The sequence below is a fragment of the Columba livia genome, chromosome 12, assembly GCF_036013475.1.
Source record: "Columba livia isolate bColLiv1 breed racing homer chromosome 12, bColLiv1.pat.W.v2, whole genome shotgun sequence".
NCBI classification, from domain to species: Eukaryota; Metazoa; Chordata; class Aves; order Columbiformes; family Columbidae; genus Columba; species Columba livia.
In genome coordinates, this window is record NC_088613.1 from 13,745,522 (window position 1) to 13,766,146 (window position 20,625).

Below are 20,625 nucleotides of genomic sequence, written 5' to 3' on the forward strand. Positions count from 1 at the left end.
AACTGAAAGAAGTCCTCGATCAAAATGGTTTTTCCATATCTTGAGAAATATCAATGTGAGGGATGGTCTCTTTGTGTTGTGGCTTGAGGAGAGATTTGTCACTCAGTGGTGGCAAAGAAAAGCTTCCCAGGGACCAGAGAAGATTGTGCACAATCTGCTGCAAGCCGAAGTGACTGAACCCGGGTCCAAAACCCAGTGACTCCCCTGCAACAACAGGGGCAAAGCTAATTCACAATCTCTTTTGTTTCTCTTTTGTTTCAGACACTCACTTTCTTTGTGTTTGAAATGTTGTTGTGTCAGTTGTTATTCTAGTGGGGTCTGGCTGTTACATTTGAGGAGCTGCTTGACTTAGGGGAACTTACTGTGAGAAAAGGTCTAGATGATCCATTTCCAAGCTCTGGGCAACTCGAAATTTTCTCAGAAATAAGTATTATGTAGTTTCAGAGAATAGCTAAAAATTTTGACAGGAGGCAATAAATATTAGTCTCAGTCAAGTATCTGGTACAAACTATGTAAGTTTTCTCATGTGATTTAGGAACATATAATACATGACATACAGACAGTAACTTGTCTGCTAACCAGAAGATACTTAAAAATATGGCTCTGACATCTCTAAGCAGTGAACTATAGTATTAAAAAGCAGGGATCATGTTTACAAGCTTCCATATCTCTCCTTAAAAAAATGAAGAGACAATGACAGGTGTCTCATTGGTACCATCAACAGACTGAGTGTTCCAGAGAGTTTCATCCGGTGAGATTTTTGTCAACAGTTAACTCCATGCCTCCTATGCTTCAGTGGAAGAAAGAAAAAGTAAATATAAGTGTGGGGAGAAGAGGCTGGGGCATTTCTGGGCTAGCTGGGTCATTTGCTTGTGATTGGCAAACATACAGGAAATGGTATAGCATGGTCTATACATGGTTCCCAGTGTAGGTGTTTTCTGTACATTATTAGTAACTTGCTGCACTCTCTGTAATCAGCACATATTCTTAACATATAGAAAACTATAGTTGCTGCCTTTTTCAAAGTTAGACTTGTAGAGCAAAGTTTTGAGCTTGAACTTGTCTTGGTAGCTGTCATGGCCTGAGAAGAAAAATAGATGTTTTCTGCCTGTTTAGACACAGATTTCACTTTTGTGTGTCATACATGGCTTTCTCACTCCCAGTATCAGTAGTTAAAATCTAGTGAGGAGAAAAAACAACTTCTGCTTGCTTAGTTTTTGCAGTTTTATTAATTACTTGTTATGTATTAATTACTTGGTAGCCCCTACAAAAAGCGTAAAAACAAAGCAAACTAAAAAAAAACTGCAAACAAGAAAACACCCCCAAAAAACATTCAGCAATACAGCAAATTCACTTGTGTAGATTTTCATGTAAGCTCTAGATATGTCTTGTTGCAAACTTGCTTGTTCTGTTTACATCTACTCAGGTTGAAAATGAAAACTATAGAAGGTTACAACCTTCTCAATGGTTGCAACCAGTGGACCATGAAAATCTGGCTTTTGTTGTATTTTCTTCCAGAGGTTTCACAGAGTTAATTTAACTTAAATGAGCAAACTGTAGCTTTACTGCTAGTGGCATTCTTGATCAGTTTGACTTAAAAGTAAAAATGAACAAACACAACAAAAAACAACATTCCAAAAGAAAACCCTCTGCACTGGCATGGTTTACTGCTACCTTTAGGTGAGTAGGTTGGACGTAGGGGGTGATCGTTTCAGTTGAATAACGGATCTCCAATTACTACAGGCCTACAGCTCCCCTAGAAGAGTGTCATTCTACCAAAGATACCTGTTTGATTAGCCTTTTTTACTGATGTCACTGGTGTACCTTGTAGCATATATTTGTGCTCACATGGTCATGTCTTTAAAATATTGAAAAGAATAAGGGTCAGACTGAGTGGGTAAGAGATGGAGATAGTAAAGGAATGGGGCTCTGTCTATAATGGCAGCCTTGTGCAGGGGGAGCTACTCCATATCGCAGTTTTCCTACTGGGCAAAAAAAAATTTGGTGAAATATACAGACAGGTTTAGAAAAGTAAAACTCTTTTAAAATATGTTTAACTGCATTGTTTTTGTTTGTTTACTAAGCCTGTAAATGAAATGCTACAGTTGAATTGGTTGCATTGTAACTATGGGCTTTTCCAGTAAAAATCTTTTTGTTATCAAGTCACGGAAGTAATAATAAAAAATTCCTGTCCTCCTCCTCCTCCTCCAGTTTTTCATTTCATTGTACTTGCATGTGTTCTTTGTTATGTAGGCTTTTCAATGTGAAAGAAAGTTTCTGCATGGTTTCTCTCTCCTAAGATTATTTCTGTATTTTTATTGTTTCTAGGTACTGAATTTTATGTATAAAGAAGCTGTAAAATAATAATTAGAAATCAGTGTCCAGAAATGTTACTTCCTCTTCCAAAAATATACTTGCTTTTTGCAAGTTTGCTAATATTGAAATGAGAGTATAATAGAGAACAGTATTAGCTGGCATTCATCACAGGATACATGTTTAAAATGAGTGTCCAGCACTACTATTACACCAATTATTCCTGACCTTTTTTCTGGCCTTGGGCTATGATATTATTAAAGAAGACTGATTCAGGAATATTTTCTCTCTAATATTAGTTTAAGTGAATTTCTGCACAGAGCTAACGATTCTGTTAGGGTTCTTTCTGTTAAGCTGCTAAATTTTTTACTGTGGAATTTAAGTTTAATTTTTTCAGAAGTGTTAATAACTAATGCCCTCTCATATATCCAAACTTTTGCAGCAGTGATAATATGTGCTAATTAGTTCTTGTAGTCTTTCACTACTGGGAAACCATAGCTATAAGGAACATGCATGCAGGTTCTTTCTGCTTTAGATTTCAGTGTACAGTACATTTATCAACTATTTCATGTGGTCTGTTAGTACACAGGTTTACGGTTATTTTTCAATCCACAAATCCAAATCTAATCAGCTGAGTCCGATGTATAGTACGCACAATTTAGGAACTTCTGAATTTGATGTTATTGAGAGTTGCTACGCTGTCATTACTATCTCCATATTAGCAGAACACCTGGAGAGTGAAGGAGAAGGAATGAACCTCCTGTGTTCACTTTCCACATCTTATCTGAATCCTTTATGCAAGGCATCCGAAGCACTGACACCACTTGTTTAACTCTTAGAAGACAAAAAAAGATCCAAGGCAATGAAATGTTACTACTTTTAAATGAGTTTTTATATTTTTTCACATGGTGTCCAGATGCTTCCTTTAAAATATGCTTTCTAGAAAAATAAATAAAAGTAGGAGCATACTTTACATTAAAGTTCATCAGAATTCTAATAACATCTGAGTAGGAACAACCCCAAGTTCCAGTATAAGTTGGGGAATGACCTATTAGAGAGCAGCGTAGGGGAAAGGGACCTGGGGGTCCTGGGGACAGCAGGGTGACCATGAGCCAGCACTGGGCCATTGTGGCCAGGAAGGCCAGTGGTACCTGGAGTGGGTTAGAAGGGGGTGGTCAGTAGGTCGAGAGAGGTGGTTCTTCCCCTCTACTCTGCCCTGGTGAGACCACATCTGGAATATTGTGTCCAGTTCTGGGCCCCTCAGTTCCAGAAGGACAGGGAGCTGCTGGAGAGTCCAGCTCAGGGCAACAAGATGATGGAGTGGAGCATCTCCCTTACGAAAAAAGGCCGAGGGAGCTGGGGCTCTTTAGTTTGGGGGAGACTGAGGAGTGACCTCATTAATGTTTACAAATATATAAAGGGTGTGAGTGTCAGGAGGATGGAGCCAGGCTCTTCTCGGTGACAACCAATGAGAGGACAAGGAGTAACGGTTGCAAACTGGATCACAAGAGGTTGCACTTAAATTTGAGAAGAAACTTCTTCTCAGTGGGGGTGACAGACACTGGCCCAGGCTGCCCAGGGGGGTTGTGGAGTCTCCTTCTCTGCAAACATTCAAACCCGCCTGGACACCTTCCTGTGTAACCTCATCTAAGGGTTCCTGCTCCACCAGGGGGATTGGACCAGATGATCTTTTGAGGTCCCTTCCAATCCCTGACATTCTGTGATTCTGTGAAAAAGGTTATAGTGTTAGGAATTTTGTGTCTTCTGCTTAAAGACATAGCTACGCTTAAAGAAAGACTTCTATATTTACCTTTGCATTGATTATCCTAAATAAATTATCGAGAGTTAGTTAGGTTTCTGGGTGCTCGATCTGTGTTGACCTAAAACACATTCAAATAAAAATCTTCAGTCTAAGTATATCCGCCTTACTGAAGGCATTGTGAATCATTTTGTATGTTGCAGTTTTGTAAATAAATTGATTTTTTTAATTTTTTTTTTACATGCTTACATCTGTTTGTGAGTTGATGAGAAGATTTACTAGTGTTAAAATCCAAAAATGTGATAGGTGCACTTTTAACAAATCATTATTTGTGCTCAACTGAAATGGGGTTTGAGTAGCCTTGATTGCTGTTATTCAGTTGAGCCGTCTGTTATTGTCTTTATCATTAAGTATCTGTAAGGAAGTTAGAAATATCCATAATGGTCTATAAAAATGCTAGTCTCAAGTTCAAAAAAAAAACGTGTGCGTTTTAAACATATTGGGGCCATTTTTAAACATCCCATGCTAAAGAACTATTCTTATTGTTATGTTCAGGTAACATCTCTTCATTTGTTGTTATCTTACTTTGAGAAGCTGAGTGTTTAAAAGCATGTTTTGCTATGTCAGTTATATAATGGAGGTTTTTTGCATACAGTCAGGAATCGTGGACTAATGAGACTTACAGGTATGATCCAAGTGCTTCAGAGTTATCAGAACCATAATAGCAAGCTAAACAAGCATTGCCAAAGAGAAATGTCGTGGTTTTACCATCATGACATTACTGTGAGATTTAGGTTTGCTTTTATTGCTAAATATAAATACGAGTTCTATAAGGAAAAATCTACTTATAGTATCATTCAAATCAAGTTTTAGCAAATTACTTTAGTGCAGAGAGCTCCATAAACATAAGTATTTGTGGTGTAATCTCTTTCTCTTTATGCATTTTGGCCAATGATTTTTGTAATTAAAGGACTAATATTAGATAATATGTTATTCTGGTGGCTTAGCATGAAAGCAACAGCTGTAGTATGTGGAGGTTTTATTTGGCATTTCAGAGGAATTCTACTTACAAGCAGGGTGAAGAAGTGGTAAAAAAAAAAGAAGGGAAAAATGAACTAAAGCAGGCTTTAACCTCCAGTCTGCTTCGACTGGCTTCTCAACACCCTTCAGCTTGCATGGACCAAGCAGACCCTGCAAATGCCTTGTGACCAACAGTTGTATAGGCACAAAGACAAAAATTCAAGAATTGTATATATTTAAATAACTCTTTTCACCTGTGTTATTGGATTAATTATCCTTCTCTAGAGCAAGTGTTGAAGATTGGTTCTTTTTTCAGATTGATCTTGTTTTCCATGAGGTTGTGTACATTTACATGAATGTTTGATAAACTAGAAAGATGTAGAGAAGTGATATTGTAAACTCTAAGCTTTGCATATATTGCTTCTTTGTCTAATTGTGAGCTGTAACTTCTTTTTTTCTAAATAAATGAAAATATGCCATGAAATGTCAATAGTATATACACACTAAAAAATGTCCTTCAGAAAACTGGTGCAGTATAGTTGTTACTAATTGCATCTGAGTTTGTCATTCATCTAAAGCATTGAATTACTCACACAAGGCTAAGGAAAGTTATGTGGCTCTTGCTTTTATTATTTTAAGAGCTTCAAAATGCATTTCAGCATACTATAAAAATTTTTCTCTCTAAGTTCTTCTGGAAAAGTGTTATGTAAAATTTTACATTGAAAGTATGAGAACATTTTTCAAGTTTTAGTGTTTTAAAAAATTAACACTGGTGTTACTTATCAAATTGAACTAAAATGCCAAAATACAAAGTTTTAATTTTTTTTGTGACTTAAGACATAGTAGAGTGCCAACTTTTGAAGTAAAAGCACATTGCCCATTAATGGTGATGAGAATTACATGGGAGGACTGAGGATTATTCTACAGGCTCCTGACATTTCTAAGTTTTATCATATAACCATATTAACCATATAACTTCTGAGCTTATGCTAGCCAGTTGCAGGACTGTGGCAGTTACTTCAGACATTGAAACTGTTCTATTTTTTCTTTAAAGTTGTTTTGGGTGTTTCATCATAGGACTCTGCGGGTACCCAGAACAGCTATAGAGTTCTATAGCTATACAGAGCCTGTATGCATTTCTTTTTCTGGGAGCTGACTTTGCACAGTTGCTTCTGAAGCTCTCAAAAGCCTTTAGCATTCCAAAAGCCTTTTTGAATGTCTTATGTTGTGAAATTGTTTTTTTTTTTAAGAACTAAAACAAAGCTTTTCTGAGAACCAGGGAGTTGTTCATAGTAACCAGTCTCTCAAAAAGTGTAATCTAGAAGGAGACTGCCAAGTCCATGTGGTAGGATTTTGTCTGAGTTGGAAGTCACCTACAGTTTGGGGTTTTTTTGTATTATTATTATTGTATTTCACACTGTATCTGCAAACTGTTCTAATGAGGTATGTCTTGCTAGATGTTAAGTCCTACATTTCTAGAGACGGAGAGCTGAGTTCTGGCTACATCTGTATGAGGTAACTGAAGTTAGAATGACTAATTTTACACACAGAGGAAGGAAATTCATGCATTCATTTACCAGCTACATGAGCAGCAATGAATGAAATGCAAGGCTAACTTAATTTGCATGTGGTCCTTTGAATTTTCTTTGTCAGCGCTGACGCTGTTATCATGCAATTATTATGAAACACTTCTATTTGAAAAATTTTCTGCTGCAATACTGTTTACTTAAGTAGTGCGCATTGGCTTTAATATTTTAATGTATATACATAATGAATGCAAAGGAAGGGAAAGGGATGAAAATCAGTGTTGCAGTGTATGACTTGGTAGCAGATTAACTGACACTAGGTCAAAATTGTTATTTTGTAGACAGGGATGCTTTCTGTTCCATCCTAATCTAACACAGCTATGTTGACTTCTCAGTGACCTGCAGCATAGCAAAGACGAGTTCATTTTTCTGCAAAAGACTCAATAGGCATTGTACATACATCAAGAAAATAAGTTTCAAGTGTATTAATCAATCCCTTATAAACACTTGTTTATCAATATTTAATCTGTTCACTGGCTTGTGTAATTTTCATTTAGCTTAATTTTTATAGAAGATTGTTTCTAGACAAACATTAATAGTTTCTGATGGAAAAATGCTGTAAGGCATATTATACTGGTCAAGTTTCCATGTTCCTACTAAGATTTTCATGCCAAAGAGCAATTTTAAATATATTTTACCATACTGTAAAGAATGATTAAGCTGGAGAGTAGTGTTGCAAATACAAGATCAAAAAAACAGAAGTCAATGATAGACAACAGAAAATATCATTGAAGAGAAAAATTTGCCTGTGAAAAAATAGAGTAGTTTAGCTGAGGAAGCAAACGAGTCTTAGAGTTATATATGCTTATATATGCTTAAAGTTTGCTGTTATTGTTAATTGGAGGCATGCTACCAAAAAAACCCACACTTTTATATTTGTAGCTTATTACACGTGGAAGATCTTGCCAATTTAGGGGTATTGATTTTATAATATCAGCTTGTCCTTAATTCCATTACTTTCATGCTTCTAGGAATTTAGGCAAAGATAATTTTAGGAAGGTATTTGGTGCATTGGCAACGTGTTGCCAGGTTTTATACTGTGATTTTTTACATCTCTCTCCAAGGCATCTTTGGCCATTCATTCATAATATATTTGGCTTAAAAGGCTATACGTCTGACTTTGTATGGGAATGCACCTTTTCAGATTACATTTCGTGCTGTTGTGCTGCAGGCAAGTTTAAATTTCAGGGAGCGTATTGGGACCTGGTCATTCAGCATTTTTAATGCAACTTCATGCCTGTATCTCCATTACATTTTTGAAACTGTAGCACAGGTGGTTCCTCTAATTATTGCGCATTATTGCCTCAACAGTATGTGGGCGAGCTGTTACCTTTGTAATATATGTAGTTCCAAAATTGCCCTCATATCCTAAAAACTGTCAGTGCTAGTTAATTGTAATATATTTGTACTGCTAGATTGTTTCTGTTTTAGTACTCTTATATTTTAAAGGGTGCTACAATTAGAATAAAGTTATTTTTTATTATGAATAAAACGGATGTGAGATATTGATGGTATAGGTTAATAATAATTATAATAGTGATATCTTTTGAGTAACTCTGATTTCAAATCCTAGAGTAATTTATATACTGTAAAAACAAGACACCAAACTTGAAAGAGTTCGTTTTGTTTGGTCCTCTTCAAAAAATACTGCAGAGGATAACCTTTGGTATTTGTTGTGTTTGCCTCAATAGATCTCTGCATATTACACTCCTGATTACTTTTTCTGAGGAAAAAGTGATTTAGACTATAAAATTTTATAATAGTATTATAATTAGTATCTGTCAGTCTGTTCATTAGCTAATCATCTTTTACCCTCTCATGGAAGTATATGACATAATAATATTTTTATTTTAACAACATATATGTACTGTGAAGTCTCTTCCAGATGGATGTCTAAAAATAAACAAGATACTGGAGTTATTCAAGTTTGATCTATATTATTTTTGCTTCTCATTTTCTCTGCGATTTCTATATATTTTTCTTCCATTTTCTGTTAACGCACTAAGTATTCTTTGTATTGTTGAATAGGATTCTATTTAAATAATTACAAGTCAGGTGTATATGTATCTGTAACTCCATGAATAGATTACTGGAATGGAATGCCTGCTTTTCTGCATTTTTTCCCCACAAATTTAAGTTACAAAGAAAAATAAGCAAATCACACTGAAAGAGAAAATGTTCAGTTACTGTGTGGACTTTATTTTTTCATTTTGAAGTGAACAGATTTCTAAAACGATAGGGAAAAAACATCGTTTATTGACAGCAGGAGCTTATCTTCTGTAAGTGTTTACAGTGCGGTTTTTTTGGAGACCTTGGAACTATGGTGATATTATTGGTGGCTTATGAGACAATGCCCAAGGTAAAACTTCACTTCACCACTTATCAGGGGATGCGTGAAGGCTCTTGGGCTGAAAGGTTCCGCAGGTCAGGCTATAGAAGCTGTCAGTCAGACTGAGCAGACAAGAGAATGTGTTTGGGGTTTTTTTCCCTTAATGTAAGGGGGAGAGAGAAATAATCCAACTTTAAGGGGGTGCAGCTTTTTCCTTCTGTAATCAAGCTACACTGTCAAATTATGCTTTAAGCTCTGCAAGAATGAGGGATAAAAATAATAAGACGAAAGACACAGAAAGTCTTTGTGATTTCATAGAGCATAATTTGAGTTTGAATTAGGTCGATTTGAGAAAAAGCTAAATTTCACCATTACTGGGGGCCGATTGAAATCTAGCAAGATGTTGACTCAATTATTTAGAAATTAACTAGTTATTTCCTTACCATTTTTCATTTATTTTTTTAAAGATACCTGGTGATTCACTCCTGAAAAAAATATTTTATCACTTTTGTCAGACATTCCGAAGATGCTTCATAATTTCTTCACGTGTAAACACTACTCATTACAAGGCGGATTTGACAAAAGCATATTTTATTTTAAAATCATCTTTACTAGAGTGAAAAACCTTAAAAGGATATTTACTTAGAAGTTTCATTTCTTTTCCTAATGGACAAGCACTTTGAAGGAAGGTAGATTTATTTTTATGGAGTCTTTTGAGTATTTATTTTCTGTTGACATAATATAGTTTATCACTATGGAATATGCATTTCAGAAAAAGATTATATCTCTTCACTGAAGGTGATCGTGATTTTCTTTTAAAGCAGTATCAACATATCATCTAAGTGAACAGAGTTTGAATCTATTTCTGTGTTGTGCTTTAACATCTTAAGAAAATCTTTTTAAAGGTATTTTTTAAAAATTGAAAAGTTTTCTCTGGGCCCCACAATTTAAGAAGGACGTGAAGGTCCTTGAAGGCATCCAGAGGAGGGCAACAGAGCTGGTGACAGGGCTGGAAGGAATCTCCTTGGAGAAGCAGCTGGGGATTTTGGACTTGTCTGGTTTGGAGAAGGGGAGCCCGAGGGGTGACTTTATGGCTCCCTCCAGCTTTCTGATGGGGGAAAGTGTAGAGGCAGGTGCTAGAGCTCCTCTCCCCAGGATCCAGTGGTGGAATGGTTGGGAATGGCTCAAAGCTGTGCCAGGGGAGGCTTAATCTGGGCATTAGGAAGCATTTCATTACCGTGAGGGTGGTCAAACACTGGAACAGGCTTCCTAGAGATGTGGTCGATGCCCCAGCATTTGAGGCATTTGGACAATGCCCTTTAATAATGTGCTTGAATTTGGACAGCCCTGAATTGGTCAGATAGTTGGACTAGATGAGCATTATACGTTCCTTCCAACTGAAATGGAAATAGTCTGTTCCAACTGAAATAGTCTCTTCTATTTTTGTAGCAGTGAGGGGAGAGAATTTAGGGGTATGTATGAGCTTTTAAAAAGCTGGTTTAGCAGTTTGCTGGAATTGCATTGCTGTTAGAGCTCTTATTGTTAGAAAAGTAGTTGAAAGGGTGAAACATTCAAAGACAAAGCAATCTAATGGAACATAAAACCTGTAGAGAAATTGTTCTTCACTGTATGGAGATACAGTTCAAGGTCTGCAAAAATTTCTGCGATTCTGGCCACGTAAAATATAATGGAGGATAAAATTATATCATGAGAGAGAAAAACATAAAAACATTTTGTACTCAATTGAGTATCAGTTGTCAGATACTGAAGACATATTAGGAAGACGTGATGCTCCACACAAGTACAGGTATGGGTGAGCCTGTAGACAGGGACTGATGTGAATGCATAGCTGACCTTGTTGTTTGATATTAAGGCCACAAATTTGCAAATAACACCTGTGTATTTATATATCCACTGAAACATTTCTCTCTTGCTGTATGGGGTAAGATGGTGTGTGTGAGAGGGACTGCACATGCACATATAGATTTGCTGGTAAAAATATCCTGAACAGCTTCAGTACGCTATAGTCTGTTGTTTTCTCATTTGTCTTCCAGAATAGCATAAATGATGTGGATTTTTGCTTTGCTGGCATATCACAGGAACATTTGATGTTCAGAAAGCTTTCTGAAATTGTCTGTATGACTTTTTTTTGCACTGAAGCTTCACATAATATCAAGATCGGGTTTGAATTATCACTGGTAGTTTTTTAGATACAGGTCATTAGATGCTTTTGTTGTAGCTTTTGTTATCTTGCAGAATTTTGGCAATAAATGCTCTGTAATTTCTTGTGATTGTTTCATATTTGCTTTGTCTGCATACCTGCAGTATTGTTTTCTTTCAGAATTAATACAATAAGCTTTCATAAATGAAAGTAAAACTTAACATTAGACTAATTATTATAGGTCAGGGGAGATTACTAACAAAACATAAAGCACCTTGTGTTTCTTACTAAACAATTGCTTGTGTTCTATTTGAAACCTCTTAAAGCAGCACAGTTATTGTGCTGACTTGCAGGCAATTCTTTTGCTTGTAGTTCAGTGCCTGATATTGGAGTGCATTCTGCTCTCCAGATGTCAGAAGTAACATCTTCAGTACAATTTTCAATTCTCTCGTGTGGCTAGCATCCCTGACTTGGAAAAATCTGTTGATGTTTTCAAGGAAGCCGAGCTTTAAATTGTGAAAAGTCTCTATACCTAGAGATGAAATTTAAAATAAAAAACCACACAGACACCATAAAACCCACCAGAAATCTTTGTTTAATGACTGGTGTTCTGTAAAGATTGTATCAGAAATCATAATACAGAGAGTGCTCTGGTTTATCTTGCTAAAAATGGGCTCAGAAATTTGGTGGTTGTGTTGAGGCAGGTGTTGAAGTGATGTGATCTTGAGTGATGGTAAACAGAAACAGTAGAACAAGGTACTTGAAAGACAAATAAGTGTTGTCAAGCAAATGTATCGTTATCTGTTGAAGATAAACATGTGTGTGCAAGTTATGATACTTTGTACTGGGGTGACCCTTATGTTCCTAGCCACAATTCACTTTCAGAATTGTTGTGGGTAGGAGGAGAAATAATGTCCTCCTTAGCTTGAGAAGGTTTTGGTTCTCTCTGAAACACAGAGAGAACTGGAGGCTGCATATTCTTCTCCCTCCTTTCTGTACTCTTTCAAAAGAAAAAAATACTAGTCTATAAAGAGCAGGTACAGAACTCATCAATTGGACAAATATTCTCCCGTCACATTTTTTGTTTAAAGTGCAATCTTGGAGTTTTATCTGCTTAGCCAGAAATCAGCGCCACCTCTGCTGTACTGGGTTTCCTGTTCTATCCCAAGTGCCTGTTGCACAAGGCATCACAAAGAAAGGACATTCGGAGAAGTCCAAGGCAGAGTTGTAACAACAGCTCTCCTATGTTTAACAAGCACAGAACATTTCTGTTTCTTCTGTAACATATGTTGCATTTGTTGTGTATACTCTATTCCAACAAAAATACTTTTCTCCTATCATAAACTGGAAGACAAACATGGTTTCGGTTCTTAAAAAGGATCTGTTTTCCGAAAATGTTTCTGCAATTCTGATTTTAGATTTTTTTTTTTTTTTCCAGACTTACCTTGTAGATTTGAATATAATGTACTTTTCCTTCAAGTGAAATTGCTGTTCCCCGATATTTTTTCATTAATTTAGAGCTTGATATAAAATTCAAAAAGTACTGAAAAATAAGATGTGTGTAGGACTGCATAAGCTTTTAATTTCCACTTTTAGCCCTAGTAAAATAAGCTTTTCTTTATATATATGCGCACAATAGCTATTCTGTGTATACATTGTGGGGTTTTTAATGTTGTTTTGTGGTAGCCTTCATCCTGAACAATTGAAATTAAAAGGTTGCATTTGCTGTTTTTTCAGATGAAATTTCTACGAAGAAATCTCTCATTTAATAGCTTGCTTTTGCTATCAGTATTTCAAGTTAAGTATATGTAATATAGGCTCTGGATTTAGCCTTTTGAAAATTATTCAGTATGAATGTACTGTAATGATGGGGTAATTAGTTGAAGTTCACTGAGTTTAGCTAAACATACAGTGTTTGATTTAGAGAGGGAAATCTATGGTCAATCAACCTTTTCAGACATGATTCTGCTTTCAACATTATCTGACAGGTAAGTCAGCCCATCAGGCCTGAGGATGTGCTCCGGAGCAGCTCATCTCTTCACTCTTGACTACTCATTTATCTTATCAAGCATAATTCACAACTGGCACAAGGGAAGTGGGGAGGACCAAGTGAAATGTTCCAAGCCTTCCTTTCCTCCTTTCATGCAGCATGAAATGGTTTGTACATGTGGCTGTAACTCACCATAAGTTTTCTTGATTCAGTTGGTAATCTAAGGTATCTGTAGATTTTATTTTATTTGACAGGAAAATGATTAGTTGTTTCTAAATAGCAGTTGTTGCTGCAGGCGTAGAGAAGAATGAGTTTAAATCAATCATTTGCCAAAGACTGTCTCTTTGTCAGGTGATAGATATAAGTCATTGAAACCAGTGTACGTGGTCTTCAAATTGCTGATGGATGTAACATGCTCACTTGGTGAAAGCACCTTTCTTGAGAGAGCATTAAAGTACCCAGCAGCAAACCCATTTTTCATTAAGCTGCAGAAAGAACTTGATTCTTGGCCATAGAAGATAACTAGGTGCTTAAAAAGAAAAAAAAAAAAAAAAAAAAAGGAGACTTCTTTAACTATACAGAATTTTCTAACAATCCATTTCAGAAATTTTAACATTTTAGCCATTGGAAAGGACACAAGGGGAGAACTACTATAGTCTAAGGAGGAAATGACCTTGTCTGGATTTTGGTTTACAATTAAAATTAATTTTAAACAAGTGAATAACCAATCTGAATAATTTGTACAAATTCAAATCTTATCCTTTAAATAATTTGATGGATCTGTAGGTACATTAAAACTACAATAGAGAGCTTAAGAACTGAGTATACCTCTTTATTTTTTACAAAGTTTTAATCCATATTTGTGTTTAGTGTGTGCTTGGAGAAGTCTATCTTTTCCTCTTGCTTGTGCCGTTAGTTTCCCTGTTGTCTGTTCCAGTCATGGCCATTCTTCTTGCCTCCTACGGAAAAGCTTGCAATTCCATTCTCCTTGGTTTAACATTTTTCTGGGCTAAGCAAAAGCATTTGAAACTTTTCTATGCAAATCTCAGTCACAATAAAACACTGCTTTATATCAGAAACATAAAAGAAAAAGTATTTAAAAACAGTAAAAAATATATATATATATTTATATATGTATATACCACACTTCTGAAAACTCTCGAAACCAGTAGTTTTCTTACAACTGTACACTATACAAGTAAGTGGTAGTGTGGACATCATCATTCTTGTCCTTATGCCTTTTTTGTCACAAAAATGGTAAACTGTAATTTGAAATGTTATGTAAATTTGTACTTTTACTGAATCTGAGAGACTGGTACTGCAGGTATTAATGTACAGATGAAGTTACTACTTAGCTGTCTGTTATATTAATTACAGTATTAAGTGTTCTTTTTTAAGTGCTGTGTTTTGGTACAAGAATAATGGATGTAGGATCTAATCCCATTTTGAGAACTAATCTTCTGGATCAGTTTATATGATAGGGCATTGTTCAGTTGTACGCTTCCATGCAGGTATTCAGTCTTTCTATGTAGAAAGGTTCAAACTACTTGGTAACAATATATCTGTAGGGGAAAAAAAGTTGTGGGTTTCTTTTGGGGTTTTGTTTGTTTTTCTTAAATGACAGTCACTGGATACTGCTTTTGCTTCACCTGCTGGGAGTCTGTTTGTCCTACTAGAACAATCTTAGTCTTTCATGAAGTCTTATGAATGAAATGGTGTAAGATTTCATTTTGCCTCATGCCTTTTAAAGGCATAGCCTTTTAAACGTCAAAGTAATTGCATATATGAAAAAATAATTTTTAATAGAATTGCCTGTTTGGAAATCAGTTCTAGTCTGCTTTTCATACTAAGATTTCAATACTCTGCAGAAAAACAAGCATGATCGCTTTCCTCAAGTAGAATCTTTCAAAGTGCTTTGTACTAAAATAGCATCTGAAGTCAGAGTTCGAGTGATGTTGTCAAAAATTCTGGGATTTGGCAGAAGGGCTGAGGTAGCTTCCATAGCACTTGTCCATGTGATGCCCACTTGGTCCATATGTCAGTGGATACCACTAGGTGGTATCATTAAACCTCCTTTTTTGAGAATATTAATAGTGACTCACAATCAAAGAGTGTTTTGAGATCATCCAAGTTAAGATTTTTTTTTTCCCCTTTGGTCTGTGACTGCAGAAATGAATTATTACCTGCTTGGTTGAAATTGGTTTCACTAAAATACACAAGACAGTCTTTCCTCTACTGCCACTGAGATTATATATGCTGACAGTAATTCAAACTTTCTGGTGCACTCTGGAGTTTGAGTATGTGTCCCAGTTGCTGTGTAATATCCACTTTCATAGTATGTAATCAGTTATCCAAACAGTAATTCAGGCTTTTAATATAAACTCCAGTTTTTGTATGTTTTTGAATCAGTAGTGTCAATGAAGCAAAGCACTAAAAATGTTTTTCAAAATCATTTTTTATATAGCTTAATTCTCTTCTTAACAAAACAATAAATGAGTCTCCATTGGATAAACCATGAATTTTAAAATATTATTGTGAATAAGAGCTAAGACCCTTTTTTTTTTTTCTAATTTACTGTGTTTGCTTGCATTGTCTTATGCTTTAGCTTTGTACATGGATGCTTTTCTACAGTAATTAATTTTTTAGTACTATCACAAGGCCATGCTAATTCTAGCCACAAAAACCAGCAACATATTACTGTAAATGGAGATTTGTTGTGAAATGATGCAACAGCAGTAAAAGTAATTGCATCTTGAAATTGTGGAATGCCCAGGAATGGAAAGAGGTAAAGTTTGTTATTGTGCATTTTTTTTTTCATGACCAATAGTGATCATAATAAAAGATCATCAGAAAAGAGAACTTTTATATTGATGATAGTTCCCTACTCCGTATTTTCTCTTGTGTCTTTGACATAGCAAAAGTGAAGCTTTTCATCTTGGGCCTACGCAGCACAGCTGCAGACAGCAGGGGGAAGAGTTTGGTCAAATTGCTACTATAACAAACATCTATAACAGAAAACAAAAAAAATTTACATTACCAATGACAAATCAAAGCTGAAAGTTCGCCTTGCCTGTTGTCATTCATTGCCAGTCATATTTAGAAAGCAGACTGCTGTGATAATTGATTTGATGGTCCAGCTTGAGTGGAAGCACTTCTGGGCATAGCAGGCCTCAGAGATGCCAAAAAAGAAGAAAAGGTGGGAATGAAATAATGCACTACTTTCTCCTCAGAGGCATGTGGCCCAGTTTTTGAGAACAGAAAAACATGCTTTAGAAGAAGGAAGAAAAAAACTTAGTAACTCAGTAATAAATACAAAAATGACCATATAGCCACAGTCAGATAAAAATAGACATTCAAACAGAGACAGTGATTCTACATATTTTACTGGCAGGTGAATAATAGGAGAATGCTGTGGAAATAATCTGATTTTTAACGGCCTCTTTCCATGGGAGTACCTTTTTTGCTGCTTTTTTTGTGTAATGACAAAAGAGGTTCCCTTTCCTAAAAACAACACTTAATTTTTTTTAAGCTTTTCAAAGAGGAACTGATAGTTCGGAAGAAGGGAAAGAAAGCAATTATTGAATTTGAAAGGCAATAGATGTGCTTGGATTATCTGAAGTCCTATTGAATTTATTTACTTCAAGCAATAGGTGATAATGAAGCTTGTCTCTGTATTTTTGACTAGGGGGTCGTGTTCACCCATAACCTCCTGCTGATATGAATAACTTATGACACTAAAATGGCAGTTGAGGAAAAAAGCAGATTAAAAAACTTTTTATTTCGGTGTTTGACCTCTTAATCGCAACTGCCAACTCAACTGTGCACCCTGTCAGCAATTTGAAGACCCAAACAAAATTGGGTAAAAGATTTGATGTATTGAAACACAAAACAGTAATCAGAACTGGTTTGTTTTTGAGTAATGTTTACTTACTTGCAAAAATGGTGTGGTCCTTCAACTTGGCTGCGCTCTTCATATTCATAGTCTTAAATCGTTTATGCACAGCAAATCAGGACTAACTGAAATTTAATAGTAAAGATGAAAAAAAGAGCTTAGTGAATTAGCATGCAGTTTTAAGTATGCAGTTCCATGTTACATATAACTATTACTATCTCGACTTTTCAGTTTTTATAAGTACCTTACCTACCTTTAATGAGATAATAGCTGGTGTAGGCATGCAAAATATTCTAGACATATAAAGGAAATTCTGTAAAACAACATAGTAATTTATTAGGAGAGTATTTAAATTTTCTTTTTTTATCTATTATGACTTTTTAAATTCCTTTTTTATATATTGGAAGCAGAAGCTCAGCATTTGATAATCCATTAAGCGTCTGAAAGTGGGATCACCCATATGTCAGCGTTCCTTTGAATTCTTTCTGGCTCTTTATCTACTTATTATTAGGTATGAAAACAATCCATTAAATTTACAGATAGGAAACGTGAACATCATGTGTAACATGGAATGTGTTGGATGATCTCCTGCTGTATTTAGATCCTTTCTTGCTGTTTGAGGAGAGAGAGGGAAATTAAACACAGATGCATCAGAAAAACTGACACTTTGTGAAGATTTAATAAAGAATTGACTGGTCTTATTCGCTCTGTGACTTTCTTCCTATGAACATGCAGAAGCAGTTTAGTGCAGTATTAAATGTCCTACATGTCAAATAAACAGACTTCAAAATTCATCCCCTTAATATGATGTAGATCCAATTTCCACCTCCCTCCCTGGTGCAAGGAAATGAAGATGGTATCTGACCCTTAAAAGAAATAATCACTGCACAAATGTAAAAAATTATGTCCAGGGTCCCTGATCCTTTCTGGCTGTAGTGAAGTATCAGCTTGCAATTCACTGCCAAATTAATTACCTCTCAATCAATATTTAATTTATTCCCACATTTTCTAGTTTTTCTGGATTTGTACTCCCCTTTATTTTTCAGTTTTATTCCTTTCTCTCTCTCACACCTGTCTTGAGAACATCTGTAGCTGTTTTAGCTTGATTGAAAAGGGATGGTGATGAAAGAATTAAGTATTTTCAAGGCAGTGTATTTGAGCAGAACCCAGTCATGCTTGTATCACTGTGCAAATGAACTGTTACCTGTGATCAGTCTGAAGTCCTGTCTATGTCACTTTCATATGTAATATTTTAATCAATGTGTGTTTTAACCTGCAAGAGAACCTCATTTTGGTAGAAACTTCTCTAAGGAGTCGTACTTTGAAGGTAATGCCGAAGTTCAGTGGCATGGGGGATATTTGTATTGTTCACAGTGAGCTAGAAATGATGTAGCAAGGAAGGTGGGAGAAGTGGGAATAAAAGTTCTGGGTGAGTTATGAGAAATGCATTCAGTCAGCTAGAGGTGACGACGGCAGGAAGAATACGCGGCTGATGAGGAGAGTTGCCTGGATTGACCTGACTCTGGATCATTTGTGTTTCAGCGCTGAGTTAGTCTGGATCTGAACCCCAGATAAATTTCATATTACTCCAAAATGTGTGAATTCTTCATATTGATGAGGAAGTATGTACTTACTTTCAAGGCTTTTGGAGGCATTCGTGACAAATTGCTATATTTCCCAAGCATACAGAGTTTGGCAAGTTTATTGGAGCTGGAACTAGGAAAGTGCTTCCTGCTGGGCACACTGGAGTAAATAACAGCAGACCTTGGTTAAAATGTAATTTGAGTAGTTTAGATTTTTACTGCATATTCTGTGTGAGCTATTGTATTAATAATGATTTCTGGCCCAAGGTTTGTAGGCAATTCTAATGATTATTTGATTTCTTTAAATTGTTCAGCATGACCATCCTTCACTATTTACATGTATCTATCTCGCAGACATATCCAGTCAACCCGTGATCTGCACAAGGCTTTTCTGTCAAAAAAGTTTCCAGAACTTGTCTGGGGGGGCTGTTCTGCTTAATGGCTGTCATGATGGAGCTGGGTGTTTGTTTTTTCTCACATAAAGAAGGAATTCAACCTGAAAGAATTTGTGCCTTTTGCCCCATGTCCTGTCATCATGCACCCTTGAGATGAGAGTGCCATGATCTCTAACTACCATTTCACTATTCAAATAGTTCTTTATATGTGTTAAGTAAAACCTAATGCGATTGCCAGATGTCATAACATGTCAGAAAAGAGCTGCATGTTCTATAACTGGTTAAATGTGCTTTCCATACTGTCACATCATTTTTAATAGTCATATGGAATTGCAGATCGTAAAAACAACCTGTCCAAAGCTCTTCTCAAAGCAGAGGAGAGATCAGCACAAAAGCACCTTATTTAAAAAGGAAGAAAGCTATTGGAAGGTGACAGCTGGAATGCCAGCGCTTAATCTGTGTAATTAAAACTTTTCTAAGGAGCAGGAAAAGCAGGTTGGACTTCAGGTAGTTTTAGGAGTTAATTAGCAAGGTCTTTTTGAATATTAAGAATGCCTTTGAAGGATAAAGTTTTGAAAACTAGTTCAGGGCTTTCAAACAGCATAAATTAAGGCAGAAACTTTTACACGTCCTCAAGATGCAGATAGAGTCATCCTCCCTAACTGTGCCATTTTATTTCATCAGAAATATAATCATACATCCTCCTCAATGTCTCACCTTCATAAGGATTTATTCATTTGCTTAACAGTACACTGGTAATTTAACTGGATAATATTTTACAGATTTATTCTACACATTCACAATTGCAAATGCTAAAGTCAGTAGCTCTTAAGTCATAAACTGAGTTTCTTCACAGGCTGGGTACTGTAATATATTACCAGTATTGAAGACAGCAATCTGCATGTTTCAAGGTACAAAGTAGTTACTTCTGAGAAATCATTTTAAAAAATGCAGTAACAGTAATTCAATCTTGATGTTCTCCATGTTTTCTTCTAAAAGTTCTGCAGTTTTACAAGGGAATCTAACTGAAAATACGGCTTTGCTTGATTTTACATGACTCTGGTGGGATTTTGTCAGCATTTGCCAAGAAATAGGACTTAACTAGACTGAAAATTTGGCCATATCTCTTAAAACATATGGAGAGTATAGGCTCGTTCTCACCATATTTTATGTTCTTTTATGCTTGGCTTTGTGAATCCTCTCACTTTGATGAAATAAGAGGTCTTTTTGGTTTGTACTTTTGCACTCATTTTTTTATTAGTTTTGAGGTACTTAGTGCCTACAAAATTTCTCACTTGTGAGCTGTTTTAAACAGCTATTATAACAGCAGAGAGCATCTTGATTTAACACTAAATACATTCATAATTTGTGTAGTATATTAAATGTGAATTTGGAAAGAAAATAAACCTAATAATTATCTATCAAGAATATATCAAAATAAGACATGCTCAAAATATGACTTTGAACGGTAGTAAAGTTCTCGTGGGATCTCTAGATACTGTTCTGTTTAAAGAATAGTGCATTGTGAACTAGAGAACCACAGCATTATGTTGAAGATGTGTGAGTTTGTCATTTAGTTACTCTTTCTACAAACATC

At 35.7% G+C, this 20,625-nt stretch overlaps 1 protein-coding gene across 6 annotated transcripts in view; it reads left to right on the forward strand.

Moving 5' to 3' along the window:
• Positions 1-20,625, forward strand: part of DIAPH2 (diaphanous related formin 2) — a 212,389-nt gene that overhangs the window by 157,889 nt on the left and 33,875 nt on the right. Inside the window, exon 28 of one of the 6 annotated variants that reach the window (XM_065077868.1) lies at positions 1-20,625. This exon is cut by the window's right edge and continues 29,334 nt beyond it. The exons of the other annotated variants lie outside the window; for them this stretch is intronic. Coding sequence (XP_064933940.1) covers positions 1-44 — 44 coding nt within the window. The 3' untranslated portion in view covers positions 45-20,625. 6 annotated transcript variants of the gene reach the window in all.